Source organism: Amblyomma mixtum, chromosome 3 (genome assembly GCF_055824585.1).
Source record: "Amblyomma mixtum isolate Tamu chromosome 3, ASM5582458v1, whole genome shotgun sequence".
NCBI lineage: Eukaryota > Metazoa > Arthropoda > Arachnida > Ixodida > Ixodidae > Amblyomma > Amblyomma mixtum.
In genome coordinates this window covers 183,789,213-183,804,713 of record NC_143014.1, presented here as the reverse complement: position 1 = coordinate 183,804,713, position 15,501 = coordinate 183,789,213, and the positions used below count along the sequence as shown (strand labels likewise).

The 15,501-nt window shown below is 45.6% G+C and overlaps 1 protein-coding gene across 7 annotated transcripts in view; it reads right to left on the bottom strand.

Annotated features, from left to right (window-relative positions):
* The window catches only part of LOC149352955 (uncharacterized), a 119,245-nt gene that overhangs the window by 50,604 nt on the left and 53,140 nt on the right, over nucleotides 1-15,501 (bottom strand). For 6 of the 7 annotated variants that reach the window (XM_089582154.1, XM_089582153.1, XM_089582155.1 and 3 more), the window contains 4 exons: nucleotides 13,763-14,069; nucleotides 11,094-11,496; nucleotides 7,696-7,793; nucleotides 3,960-4,213 (listed from right to left, as the gene is read on the bottom strand). In XM_089582154.1, coding sequence (XP_089438280.1) covers nucleotides 3,960-4,213; nucleotides 7,696-7,793; nucleotides 11,094-11,496; nucleotides 13,763-14,069 — 1,062 coding nt within the window. The remainder of the gene's footprint in view (nucleotides 1-3,959; nucleotides 4,214-7,695; nucleotides 7,794-11,093; nucleotides 11,497-13,762; nucleotides 14,070-15,501) is intronic. The other variant, XM_089582157.1, reaches the window with a different exon arrangement.

The window sequence follows — 15,501 nt, the reverse complement described above, 5'->3', positions numbered from 1 at the left end:
TCCGCAGAGCTGTGTTTGCACAAGCTTTCTCGGCTAATTTAACCAGTGAATGAAATGCGCACTATACTTTTAAAACACCATCCCAAACTACCTTTTCGATTACTGCTAAAACTATTCAGAAAATAGTCACAACACTGCTCAACTGTTTGAGGGACTATTTGTTGTCTTTCTTGGCCCTGATTGGATGAGAGAGCTCGACCTTTCGCAGTGCTGCAAACAGCTAGTGAGATGAAGTATAGCAGCAAGCAGCTAAAGATCAAGGCCAGCTGCTAAAGTAAGTTATCAAGTGAAATGCCAATTGCTGCATTTACACAATTCAAGTGTGTGCCATTTTAAAAATGAAATCCAATACACATGACCATTAAAATCTGGCACAAACAAGAAACCTGAATTTCTGGTCCATCTTTTAAAAATGTCATTTATAAAGTGTCATATTAGAAACTTCCCCCACTTTTTCACTGAAATTTTTAAAAGGCACAGAACATAAAAATGAAAGGCCTTGCTAAAACTATTCTGCTTCTTGACAGAATGTAATGGTTTGCTTTTTTTATACACCAAAAACTAAACGAGGAAACATATTAGCCTTAGACGAATAAGACTAAAAATGCATTTTTCTAGCGTTTCCAAATAACAAGGAACACTAGCCTTCCTTCTCATCCCTAGTCGTCCACAAGTGCTAAATCAACAAGCCCAGCTGAATGCAATTAGTGGTAAATAACGCATTCCTATTTTGTGAAAAGAGGAAAAAGTAAGGAAAGCAGCAGTACAGCAGCAGTAGAGAATAACCACAAATGCTTCATGGCACTGTGTGTGAGTGCCATTAATGCTCACGCTGGTGCTTCTATCATTACATCCAAAGGCACAGCTGAGACTGGGCCACTTCAGGGTTACTGTTTGTTTTTCGCCAACAATGCTACCTCTTGGTTTTGGATATCATTCCCCAGTGGCCTTATCAGCAACAAATCATTCTAAAGGCTTGAAAATTCATTTTTACCTCAGGGAACACAGCACTGTGCAAGCAGCTACCCTGCTTTCACTTTCATTCTGGTGCACGACTACAGTAGACACCTGTTCACTCGGATTCAAGTACAACTTGAAATATCAGTTAAGTGGGGATATGCAGGAAGGATATGCATCAGGCACTGCCATAGCAGTCGCTCCTGTGATGATGATATGTCACCCTACTTCCCATGTCCCAGAAATACTGCCTACAGATGGTGAAGTGGTAAGTGTTTGTGTTTAGTCAAAAGACCAATATGAGACAACTGACACAAGAAACCTTGTAAAATAAGAAAAGACGAGAGTTGAAAGTCAACACCTGTCTTGTACACCACTTGTTCTCTAGTCCAGCATCTTCTGTGTTGTTTACCACAATGAATTAATACTGACTCTCAACTTGAAAGAAAAGATAAGCAAACGCATATTTAATTATTCATGCATGATCCATGAGGCAACCACCATCAAGCTTTGTTAAACTACCGTATTCACTTGTGTAATTTGCATCCGCATGTAATTTGTGCGCCCCAACTTATTACCCAGATTTACAGGAGAAAAAAAATAGCACACAGTTTAGCATGGCTAAGCATGGAATAGTGTGCAGTAGCACTAGTTACGGTGGGCCCTACATGCTAAAGGCATTTGACCTAAAGGCATGTACACCTGGCAGGCCTTCACATGGGTGAAGGGTACACATCTTAGGGGGAACAGCGCAACAAAGGCGGAACACATAGAAGACCTTTGTTGTCTTTGTTGTGCTGTTCCCCCTAAGATGAATACTTAACAACTCGCCCAAATTTCAGCTTTACTGAAGGATACACCTGGGCGAAGGCCTTCAAGGTAAAAAATGCCTTACACCTGAGGCTGAATTACGGAATGATCACAATCTCAAAACAGTCAAGAAAGGGTCACAAAACCTCACTCCTATTGGTTGGCACGGACTAGCGGAAATATCGACCAATCAAAGCGGGGCTAATGGGTCCGTTTGTGAGAGGTTCGAGATTTGATCGTTCTGTAATTCGGCCCCTGGTGTGCCCACCTGGCAGGATCCCACAACCCGGTGGGCAGGTGGGCCGCCTGACACAAAGCAGGCTTCAGAGATGTATGTACGTATGCCCAAAATCGGAAAAATGCACGTGCTACCGCATTAAAAACTTTTATTCGCATATTTTGCACTTCCTGCTGTGCAAGCACACCAGAATGCACACAGGAGTGCACACGGCAGGCTGCGGAATACCAGTGCGGCCGCATTGCCACGTGTGGTTGTGAAAGGTGAGCAAATGATGTAAAAAAAAAAAAAAGTCACATTATTCATTAATAAATTGGTTCCGGTAAAGAGAAGTCAACAGGATACCAAAGCACTGCTGAGCGGCACTGCCGCGCCTGATGTACAGCACCATCTATGGCATAAAAGTAAAAACTGGGACGCTCACCACTTTGGGCCGAACCGTAGTTGGGCCGAACCGTAGTTGGGCCGAACCGTAGTTGGGCCGAACCGTACTTGGGCCGAACCGTACTTGGGCCGAACCGTACTTGGGCCGAACCGTAGTTGGGCCGAACCGTAGTTGGGCCGAACCGTAGTTGGGCCGAACCGTAGTTGGGCCGAACCGTAGTTGGGCCGAACCGTAGTTGGGCCGAACCGTAGTTGGGCCGAACCGTAGTTGGGCCGAACCGTAGTTGGGCCGAACCACAGGCGCGACACAAGCATCACAGCATCACGACAACTATACTTCGTACCTCCGTTTTGCTTCAGTGGGACTGCTTCTGTCATCGCAAAAATTGCGCCTCACGCAACTGGCCCGTCGCACGTGCACACACAGCTAGAAGAGCGGCTGCCCCGGCAGCGCCCAGACTTTCCACAGTTTGCCACTGCAGCGCTAGTGTCACGCCGGTTCCCTATTGCACGCCGTTTACCTGGCTTGCTCATGCCAGCAGTCGCTTTTCCGTACGAGCAGCTGCGAGAGCTTCAGGTAACCTCCAGAGAGTGCATTGCGCCAAAATTCGAAACTACCAAACCGTTGGGTGTTCTGTTTGCCGCTACTCAGCAGGGCCGCATGTGAGGGCGCTGTTTTATCACCTTGTATCTCCATCTGCCTCTGACTGTACCATTCCGAGTTTATTACTTTGAGCTGCACACGTACCGTCATGCCAGCATGCGGGGAACTACATAACGTGGGTCTAGGGAGAAGGAGGGGTATGCATAAATTTATATTTGGAGTCAACTTTTTGTTGGCCAGCGAAGGGCGCAAGTTGCGGGGTCGACTTACACTCGGCAATATATCGTATACATTCAGAGTTATGATCTTTTACAGCTGTTAAGCATGTGTTCACGAAATCTCTGCGTAATTTGCGCGCCCCCTTTTTTTGAAGCTTTAACTTTAGGGGAAAAAAATGCGCAAATTACACAAGTAAATACAACAGAAGCCAACAGCCACAGAAACCAAGGGGCACAGGAGATATTTAATTAATTTATTTTGTGGTGTTGATCAATTTTAAATATTACTGAAAATGTTACTGCTTAAAGCTAATTGATTAGAAAAGCAGAAGAAAAAACCACATGCCGCCGGTGGGATCCGAACCCACGACCTCCGAATTACGCGTCCGGTGCTCTACCGCTGAGCTACGGCGACGGCTGTCAAACCTTCTGCTTTCGGGGGTATTTATGTTTACAAATAACCTAACCTTTGGGAGTGTTCACTAGCGCCATCCACATTTTTAAGCGGCGGAAGTGGCACGTCCTGAGGTGCAAATACAGTATATCACTATTAGAAGGAAAGAAAGTGATCAATGGCATGACAGCAATGAAGAAACTACAACACATTACAAATGCTTCTAGAACCCCGACTCCAGTAATATGCAAGTAGGTTTTGTAACACTCACTACACAGTATACCATTGCTTTACAACAATGGTACAACTACCATGAACGAAAAGGAGCATGATGCTGTGAGCAGTGGCCCTCACCTCTTCAAAACTTCAATCCAGGTGATGTCAGCTCGTGCACGCTCAATAAGGTCACGCTCCTGAAGGCGCAGCAGTGCCAGTGGTGGCCCCTGATCCCCTCCCTCCTCCTCCTCTACCAGCTCTATCCCAGATGGCCTGTTGGTCAGTGGGCGCTCTGTCAGGGAGCCATAGCTCAGCAGATCCCGGTCCAGCATGAGTGTTTCACTCAAGGAGCTTTGACTCCCCACCTGTAGGTTGACGGCACTGGTAGAGTCCTGGTACCCAAAAGTTATCAGACGGTCAGAAATTTCTAGACAGCGGCATGCTGAGAAAGGGTGAGCCATGACTCCACAATATTGTTGCTACTAAAGAATCTTCTAAGCCATGTGGGGCACATGAGTACCCTAATCACCAGTGCTGGCACAAAGGCATCAGGTGGCGACATGCACTGGCGAATTTAGAGCAAACAGCACACACCTGCCTCTCTGCTCCCTTCTCAATGCCTCTGCAACAAAACACAGCCGCACAGGCTCCTCAGGTAAAGGAAAATAGGGACAAGAACATTTCTGCTGTGAGAAGAGAAATCACTTGACAGCCAACAGTTAGGAGAATAAGGGGCCTGGAGTAAGGAGCAGCGCTCTTTTTCGATTGTTCCCCTAGCCCTCCTCCCTGAACTGAGCCATTTGCAAAACCTGATGTCAAGAAGGTAAACCTGCCTTATTGGCCACGAGATCAAGCAGAGTTACCACCTTACCGTTTCATACATAGCAGTCAACACTACCAAAACGAGCGCCCCTATTCGTGCAGGCTATGTCCGTGCCCAAAAAGTAGTTCGCCATACAACCAAAGTGAACACAGTCGTGTTTCACTGCGGCAAATCTCAAGTACTGTGACTAGCAACCTACTGCACTTCGTTTTATCTCTTGCCACATTTTCGTCCTGCGACTTATCAAGACTTTGAGAACAAAGAATGACATGTGATGCTATGATACGTGGCTGGTAGGGCAAATTGCTCTTACACCATCTACACCTTAAAAGTAGTTCACACTCTGAAAATTATAACCAGAGGGTTCAAACACAGAGCGCCTCACAGCTTCGACAGTGATTTTCAGTGCTACCACTTCATTTTATACTGCTTTTTGTTTTCGTCCAAACACTCAACGAGGCTTCGAGAAGAACAAATGATATGTGGCAGGGTATTATGGTTTCACGGACACATTACTGCCGCAGCCTCTGCAGCATTGCCAATGTATGAAACGAAGTATAGTCAGCAATGTTTACATGCACATGTAAGCACACAATCCTGGTGACTGTTTCAGTTTCAGTGCGCTCATTTTTAAATGCATACCTCTTATGAGAGAAATCTGAACACGCTCCTACATGTGTATCATCTTACGCTGCAGTGAAGGCAAAAACTGTCCATATTGAGTGTGTCATGCTGGATCACAACATCTGTCGGCCTTCTGACAGTTCAGGTTCTTAGCTGCCAAGAGTCTAAAACACAGCGATGATGCCATCAGGTGCCAAGTCAAAGCAAAATGAACAGGCCACTGCTATTTGTAAAGCTGAAGGCAGCTGCGTAGCAACTGCATGTTCCCGCCAGTTATGTTTGGAATCTGACAGGTAGGCTGCCACATGAGTCGGCTTGAGGACTGCTGCCAAACAGAATGAAGTCTGAACAGGCCATTTTGTGCCCTCTATATCAAGCTGAGTATTTTCTTCTCGCTATGTTATCGGCTTTGAAAGGTACACGTAAGGTGTTTATATATTATTTTTTGCCGCTAAACTTGAAGGCTGCCGCACATCCACCAAATCACAGCAAAGATGAAATTTCACCTCAGAGAACTGCGAAAACATTTTGAATATTCATATCATGCCCAGCGCATAATTGTAGTTATCTGCAGTGTCTCCGCAATGAATAATTCATAGTGCGCACTTCAGAGTAATAAAAAAAATACAATGCTTTTCTTGTGCAACAGCGCAATGGCACAAGGCCAGAGGACAAGAAGGTGACAGCGCTGTGTTTCGTCCCTTCTCGTCCTCTGGTCTTGTGCTGTTGTGCTGTTGCACAAGAAACCATGTCTGACCAACGTGCCCATCAGTTACTGTTGTACAATGCAGAAGCTCCTAAATTTTGGCGAGTGCATAACATTCCGTAACACAGCCAAATTTAGTGTCATTCTGCAGGACTGACATTTGCGTTTAGTCATTAGTGCAGCGCCACACAGTTATCTTCAATGACATTGGCTGCAAAACCCTTCGTCTTGTAGCGAGTTCAGCGAACACACTCCGCTCGGCTGAAACGCTCTTCACACTGCACACGGGGACAATCAGCTTAAGTGTGCGCTGAAAACTCCTGTACAATGCCGGAGTGATTTTACTTTTAAGAAATAGTTCGGGGCAGTGCCGTTGTCGTGTAGCTTCATTAGATGCGCATTCATCGTCTGTGAGATACCTGCCGCGAGTTACGCTGTCAGCGCTGCATTTAATCAGGTAATCCTTGACTCAAGGTCGCTAGCTAACCAGACTGACACCTTTCTTGAAGCAGGTCAGTGCGGAAAGTAAGTGCGCATCTGTGTTTGCTTAGAAGATGCTAGCAAAACTCCTAACATACTGTCAACCAGTTCGTCGTGTCTTTGCCCAAGGAAACGCCTGCCGTGAAAGACGGGCAAAGCGGCTTCGCCTCATAGAAATAAAGGAAGAGGGAAGGCACACGCATAGTATGCTTCTGGAAAAAATTTTATTCGAATGGGACTTTTCTTCCAACGTAGCATCCTGTCACCACACTTCACAAGGCGAAATGCACTCGCTATAAGAGTGGCACTAAATCTAACTTTTGAGAGTGGTTCAGAGTAGTTTGAGGGTGGTTGACAAAGTTGACCTATTTGGTCAGCATACGCATATTCGGCCACATGATGAGCACTCGGTTTAAGTGTTGAAGGCTCTCGCAGCGCACATCGCTGACACACTAAGCACCAGCTATGTTGTCCTTCGCATGCACAATGGAAGAGAAGCCCGTTTGCATGCAACAGTTGCAGCCACGGTTGCATACCACTACAATAAAGCAATGGCTATAATAAAGAAATTGCGTGGCCCCTTCCACTTTGTTATAATGAGGTTAAATTGTACTAGGCAAAGCATCACAGTCCTTTCGGCTGATACATGCACTGTCACTAAAAAAAATCACGGGCAGTTTAACTTCGGGCTAATCACGAATTATAGTGCACTAGAACAGTTAGCCCTGGTTTTGCATGGTTTACCTCGACTTTCTATGGTTTTGCTTGATTCGAACTGGCTTACCTAGGTTGATATACCACATGATGCAAGTTTGTGTGATACTACATCAGTTTAGACTTGTACTGCAGTAGAACTGGTCACTCTTTATGTTCACAGATCCCTGGTAGTCCCCGTACCACTCCTGGCATAGTGGTGCAGAGGTTAAGCGACGCGCCACTGCTTTATGATGGCAGGTGCTGCCATCGGTAGGGCTTGCAAGACCCAGGTTGCTCTTCCTGAGGAACCTCTCGTGACGAATCATTAACTGAACTGCCATCTGCCATGGTGGGCAGGTTGTGATGGCGTCACAAGGTCACGTGAACCAGGTGGCCCACCTGCTACCCAGGCAATTGGCACCCAGCTCTTACCGGTCGCAGCAGGACCAGACAGACAAACAGACAACGGCTTTTCAGCAGAGTGGAAGCCATAGTGCCAGCACACTAAAACAACACAGCACACTGATCGTACATGAAGGGCTCACCTCTGTGGCACTGCTCTCTAGAGAGAGGGGGGGCACATTTTTTGGTTGTCGTTTCTTGGATGTCCCAGAATTTGGTTTCCTTCTATCCAGACTTGAATCTGCAAGTTGATCACCCATATCCATTTATAATAATGATTATAATAATGAGGAAATGATTACTCATTAGCATCCACTCAATGTTATACAGGTTGTCCCACATAACTTGAGCCAAGGTTCTAAAAATTAAAGGCACTTCGAACGCCAATTGCACTGAACACATAATGTTGGCACTAGCCTAAAGTTACTCAGGCTATTTTTTATTTTCCCCTTAACTAATTGATTAGTTATGTTTAGTTAAACAACCTTTTAAGCACTGGCTGCAGACTCCAGGTGTGATTGGCAAAGTTGTAGAGCACCTTCAGAAACCTCTAAAAAAATTATTTCCTACAAGGTATATCTCACGTGGCCCTTTTTACTGCGTTTCAAAGAAATCCCGCTAAATATGAAAAAATACCACATGACAGGGCACTAGCGCTCAGTTGGTGTGCTGCTCTCAAGCGTGCCGTGGATGAACAAGGTCGGCTGCAGACAGTCTGTGGCCCACGAGAGGGTGTTATGCCGGATATAGGTATCTGGGCATGTGGCTCTTATCGCATGACGGCGCAAATGCATGCTGCTCCCCAAGCATTGCGGAAGCGATAAAGCTTCGAAGGCTATGAAAGAGAACAAGACATAGCTTTATTTTTTGATGCTTCAAATGAGAAAGAGCTGGCGGCCTGGGGACTGAGTGTAATGGGGTTAGGCGATAGGGCCAGAATGATTTTTCAGCTACCTTCAATCCAAAAAGTGCCCCTTCATTATTATGTGCATTCGAACAGGTCACCATCTCCTGCAATGCAGATTTGGCATTTTATAGGCACAGTTCCGTTGTGTTCTTTATCATGATGTCAGGGGCGGAGCTGCAGCCCGACCTTTTTCTTTTAGGTTCTCTGATGTTGTGGTTGGTGTCCGATAAACTTGATCCTTGATGTAGCCCCAGAGGAAGAAATCAAGCAGAGTTAAATCTGCTGACTGTGCCAGCCAAGCAATGGGCCCACGCCATCCAATCCACTACTGCGGGAAGACTTCATTCAGCCGTTTGCATGCTTTGCCTTTGCCATGCGCAGGGGCACCATCATGTTGATACCAAATATCCTTGATCCTAGCCAATGGAACTTCACAAAGGAAATCCTCAAGTGCCCCATCAAGGATATCGTTGACGTATCTTTTGCTTGTCAGCGTGCTATCAAAAAACACATGGGGCCAATGATAGTGCCACTGTAAATTCCACATCACACTTTAACCAAGCACTGATATTGGTGATGTCTCTTCAAAACCCAGTGAGAGTTTCACCAGTAATGAGTGCTGTAGATGGTCACATGGGCATTACGTGAGACGGTAGCTTCATCGCTCCACGGTATCTTGTTGAGAATGTCTGGATCCTCTTGTCCTGATTAGAATCCAGTTTGCAAAGTCCTTTCGATTTGGGAAATCGCGAGGCTCCAACATCTGGCGCAGCTGCATGCAGTACAGATGAAGTTGTCTGTTCTTCAGCATTCTCCACACTGAAGACCTTCACACTCTATTTTCAAAACCCACACTACGAGCACTTGCATGTGGGTCTGAAGAAAATTTTCACGGAATATCTGTCTCCACGTCCTCGCCCAGGATTGAAGATTTATGTTGTTAATTCATAAAGGACCCAGTCTGCCTCAGCGTCTCATATGCATGCACAATCGTCACTGAGCTCGGACACGTATCTGGATGCCAGCGTTGAAATAGCTAAACTTCCCGCCTTCTATGTCTATTTGACACACCTTGAGCAACGCATTATATACATAACTCTGGTCACGGTGCGCAAATGTGGAGCGAGACGTGGCCATCCAATGCTGCGACCACAAACCGAAGTGCACGTGCGGGTGCGAGATCAAAAAAGAGCGTCTGATAGACAGTAAGTGTGAGAAGAAGAGCGAGTGGGGCAGTGCAAAAAGAGTCGCCTGAAGAAGACATGCGCAAACTAGCTTGAATATATCCCAGGTTGTTTTTTTTTACCATTACTCAGTTTTGCCCCCATGTGATTTATCCGTTGTTATTAAAACCCTAAGGTTTAAGGTTGTAGTACCATCATTCGATTTGAAAACTACTACAAGGTAATTTGTATACAAAGGCAAAATTCTAGCAGCCATCATTGCCTTCCATCGTTCTCAAGCACTTCGCCCTTTCCTTCTTTAAAGCTGAATCAAAATGCTATTTTCTTCTTTTCTTTTTCGTAGCCTTGGATGCTTGGTTGTTTCAGCAACGCTCGGTGAGCAGCTTGCATTTGTGGCGTCATGCGATAAGAGCCACTTGCCCATATACCCACATCAGGCATAACGCCCTGTCGCGAGCCAGTCTCGCTACAGCCGACCTTGTTCATCCATCACATGCTTGAGATCAGCACAATAACTGAGCACAAGTGCCCTGTCATGTGGTATTTATTTTATATTTCGCAGGCTTTCTTTAGATCATAGAAAAAAAAAAACCACATGAGATATATTGCGTAGGAAACAATTTTTTGAGAGGTTTCTGAAGGTGCCCTACAACTTTGCCAATCACACTTGGGGCCTGCAGCCAATGCTTAAAAAGTTGATTAAACATAACTAATCAGTTACTTAAGGGGGAAATAAAAAAATAGCCAGAGTAACTCTAGGCTAGTGCCAACATTATGCATTTGGTTCAATTCGTGCCTGAATTTTCTTTCATTTTCAAAACCTTGGCTCAAGTTATGTGGGACAACCTGTATAGGTTTCACAGAAACCTTCCAGTTGAAGAAAAATTCGCCCTTGTCCGGGGATCTTCACTCCACTGCCTTCAATATAATTTCAAGCCTATTCTAACTGCCAAGCTTTGGCCCCATAGCTGCCAGCGTATGCTCTTTCACAAATTCTCTCCAGTGCACATTACAGAAGCTGATTAAATAAAACAGACATTACAAAACCGAATTCATACTGCAATCAATCTATACACATAAAAATTGAATATATTCATCGATGGAAGATAAAACATAGACACCCGTCCAGCCCCTTACCTGGATTCGCATCTTTTCTCCCTATACCAATTTAAAAACCATTTTTTAATGGCAGTGATGTCAATTAGGGAAACAACAATGCCATGTGCCCAAAGCCATTACAAGAACATACAGGTAACAGCACACATCCTGATGCATATCCCCTAAAGGCGCAGGGTCCACATACGCGGACGTGTCCTGAACACAATAAAATTTCGCCTATACATGAGAATTTCCACAAATGTGGATGCAAAAATTGCACTGAAGTCTGAAAAACTTTGCATACCTAGAAGGATATCGGGCATAGAAAGATACACTGCTCTATCACACTCACCACTAAATCCCAATGTGCCCAGTTCCTCAGAAATGGATTCCCCCCGTGAAGATCCACTCCTCTCAGAGTCATCCACGCTGGCATTGCTGGCATCTTGCCTTGACAGCAGTTGGGTTTCCTGCACTTGCTTACCACTGCCAGTTGGTGGTGAGCAACTTTCCTCAGCTGAACTCTGAGGAGACGTTTTGTCATTGGACTCGAAGCCTGCATCTGTAGGCTGTGATGTGGATGAGGATGATGATGCACGTACTTCTCGCCGGTGGCACTTGTCCTTTGGTGTCTGCCAGTCAGGCTGCTGACTGGCCAAGGCAGCTGCCAGTGCAGATGCGGCAACAACGGTACTGGCTGTCAGCCGCTGCACCATGTCTTCACCGTGAAGCTCTACCAAAGACGGTGCACGAACCTGTTTTTGAGGAAACCAGGCATGCGATGCCAACAGAACTAATATCAGAACTAATATGTAGTACTAATATCAGCTGCAGCTTCCCGTGCAAATTTTCATGCTTTTTCTAAAGTGATGACAGGTTCTCTGTGAGTGCATATCTTAGGAATACTTGAAATGACTGCAACCTCAATGAATATAAATTAGCGGTGTGCTAATAGTATTCAAAATTTTTTAATGGCACATCAAATTGTGCATGCTCAAAATTATTCGAAACAAATAGAATCTTTTGTCTACTTTTCCAATAGTCATCAAATAATTGCCCCACAGTTACAATAAGGTGCATCATGGTTTTCTGTAATTATATCATTAACATGGCCCACCACAACACTGCCCAGCATGCTGCCGCAATCGGTCTATGCAAAAGGGAGGGTTCAGCGCCGTAATGCGGCCCATTCGTGTGGAGTCGTTCATAATGCTCAAATATGGTTTGGTTTGGTTTGGTTTATGGGGTTTAACGTCCCAAAGCAACTCAGGCTATGAGAGACGCCGTAGTGGAGGGCTCCGGAAATTTCGACCACCTGGGGTTCTTTAACGTGCACTGACATCGCACAGTACACGGGCCTCGAATTTCTCCTCCAAAGAAATTCAGCCGCCGCGGCCGGGATCGAACCTGCGTCTTTCGGGCCAGCAGCCGAGCACCATAGCCACTGAGCCACCGCGGCGGCTAATGCTCAAATATGGCCCCTGAGACTTGATGCACCGGCTTGATGCCTAAACTCAGAATCCATGACTCATACGCATATCCCGCACTTCTAATATACAGTAGAACCTCACTGTAGTAAACTCAGATATAGTCAAAGTGAAACTGCAGTCCCATTTCACCTCCCATAGACGCCTGTACATTTTTTTTTCAATTATAGTAAAAAAGTTATTGAAAAAAAAAACGGCCATGACGTCAGGCCATGGCAACGTATCTCCTGCGAAATGATGACAACGTGGCACGCGCGAGGGCCGACTTTCGGAGGCAAATTCATACCAAAAAACGATAAACTGGTGCTCTTAGAGGTAGCTTCACCACCAAGCTCGGAAGATGTGAGGAGAAGCCAACAAGTTCCTGGGGCCGCGAGGCAAAGCGCGCGGCACGCACGCTTTGCCTCGCTTTGCCAAAAAATAATAAAGCTGGCTATGAATGTGGAAAGAAGGAGGCGTAGGTCGCTGTGAACGGAAAGTCAGTAAAAATCCAGTGAAGAGTCGGGAAGGGAAGAAATGAGGCAAATATCCGCAACACGGCAGCAGGAAGCACAGGGAAGCGGCAGCAAGAAACAGAGGTACGGGACTCTGCAGTGTCGCATGTTTAACTATTGCTTCTTAAATAACACTGAGGAAGCGAAAATGACGCCATATTCACACTAAACTTTGGTTTTCACATGAAATCAAACTCTCATTACATTCGTAGCCGCATTGTATTTGTGCAAATGTGGTGCTTCCTCAAGACAAACAAAATTGAAAAACGTGATAACATGAACTGTGATAACTGAAAATAAATAATTATCACATAAAGGGACAATAAGAGCAGGATTGAAGGTATCTGTGAGTGTTTCTTTTATAAACCAATGCTGCGTTTAGTAAGCAGCGAAATAATTACTAGAGGACACCCTCAGAGCCATGCCATCACCAACAACTGATATATAGTTAAGACTCTGATATAGCAAACATTTTTGCTGGTCTGAGTCACTTTACTATAGAGGTGTTCTACTTCACCGAGATGAAGCGCTAGTTAATTCACTGTCTTTTCAGTTACCGAAAAGGTATTTTAATTTTCTTTTAGGTACGAGATGATGGGTATACAGCTATTATACTGAATTCGTGTTGCGTAACCTTTAGTGGAGATCAGTGTTGAGTCTTGACAGCTGTACCTATATCTCCATCAGTTATACAGCCGTACCACAGTGCCACCAGCAGCTCTTAGCTCTCACATGATTATTCGTTTTGTACGAACATTCACACAAGGGGAGAATACTTGCAGAAATAATTGGCTACTTTATTGGTATTCGATTCAGTAGCAAACCTACCCTATTTGTAGTTGATTCGATTTTGAAGTATTATTCACTCACCCCTAAGTGAATGTGATGTGGTGCATGGCGTACATATGGCTTTTCGAACCTCCCCAAAATACCATGGATTTTGCCACTGAACTCCTCAATTAAGCGGAACAAGTCTATCAACCAGCAGTTTTATACTGGCATCTATATAAAAGCACCCGGAACACCGCAGCACTGCTTACCTGTGCCAACTGCCGCGCCGTTTCAGCTGATGCTTGAAGAGCCTTTGCTTGAGTCTCAAGCAAGTCCCAGGCTCTGTTGCTGTCCAAACTTGCTCGCAAAGGCTCAGACCTGCCAAAAACTTCAAAAGTGCCAATAGCCACTTTGGAGTCTCGCACAGACACCAATGATGTTCCGCTGCTTTTGCTATGCCTGCGCTCCTGAAGATCTTGGCCGTCAGCCTTTCCAGCAGCCTCTTTTGGCTTTGAAAGGGACCTTGTCATCAAATGGGAGTCAACCACCATGCCTGCTGGCTTGTCTGGCAGCATTCTGAAATTTGAAAGGACAAATAAAAACAATGTCTGTATCAATTACACACCAGGGACGTGCTCTTAGTATTTGTTTTACACGGCAGCGTATACCGCTCGTTTAGTCGAAAAGCCATCAACGTCGTAGTTACCAGCACCGCACTTTAGAAAAAATCGTATCATGCCAACTGTTTGCCGCAGAATGTTCCAGATGGTGTTATATGATTCAGAGTTTCGCGCAGCATAAACTTACTACTTAAGTTAGAGCCTAGCTCATGGCAGGGATTCGAACTGGTGACCTATAATCAGGGGGTGTGTATTGTGTGGTTTGGGTGTCGCCAAGACAAGTGAGACTGTTACTGCATCATTTCCTTTCCTCAAAAAACCAATTTTCGATTTGTCCAACAGCCAAGGCGTCGTGCCGAATGGGCGATGGCGTTCCACTGACTCCCTAGCAGCGCTGAAAGATGCTGTTGCGCTCCACTCTTAAAGGAGAAGCTTAAGCGTCCTCAAAATTTTTTTTCCCTGCTTCTCTATTCCCACATTTTTCTCCTTCCTCTCTCCGGTAATGGAATGCCAGGATAAGTATGAGAACAGAGACTTGAGTGGAACACGTATCAAAATTAGGCATGTGCGAATAGTGGTTTTTTGGTTAGAAGCGATTTTGAAACGAATAGTAATTTTTGTTGAATAATTTCGAAGCGAATATTTCGGATACTTCTAGCACACAAAAAAGGTTGAACAGCACAATAGACATTTTAAAAATCATGTATTTTTCACACATGAAAAAAAAAAAGAGAGAGAATGCATTGAACTTTATCTCACTAATTGAAACTGTGTCGACGTCCAGTAAAAGTGGCCATCGGAAGTTGGGGAGTTGGCCTACATGCGGAACCGGCATTTGTGGGGTGTGAGACCTACGAGGACCCTGACCACTGGTCTTGACTGAGACTGCGTCGTTGCACAGCTATTGCTTTTAAGCAACAACTCCATGAACACATGCTAGGAGTATGAACTGCGCGCCCAGCGCTACTCGCGTCAGGTATTGCAAAGGGGCACCCATCACAATGAGCCTCGTGCTAGCTTTCTCTCGTGCTCACGCTGCTGAGCTTGATTCATGAATTGCACGCGGAGAAGAGCGGCTGTGGCATCCGCAGTCTGGTCAAACTCGTTCTGCAGAAATCAAGAGAACCGCACCTCCTCCTATTAGAGAAATTCAGCCCAGCGTGATCCGCGGCTGCTATGGCAATCCGATTCTGTGGGGAGCCACTGCGCATGCACAGATCACCCTCAGGAGGCCACAAAGTGCCAGGCGCCGGCCAGCTGCTTGCATGCCTGCCCCATCGGGACCAATCAGCGCGTGCACACTAGCAGCGCGGAAGTGGATTGAGCTTTGCAAAATCTATTGATGCACGCCGCCGTGCCGGTTACAGCACGTGCGCACCGCGGGTAGC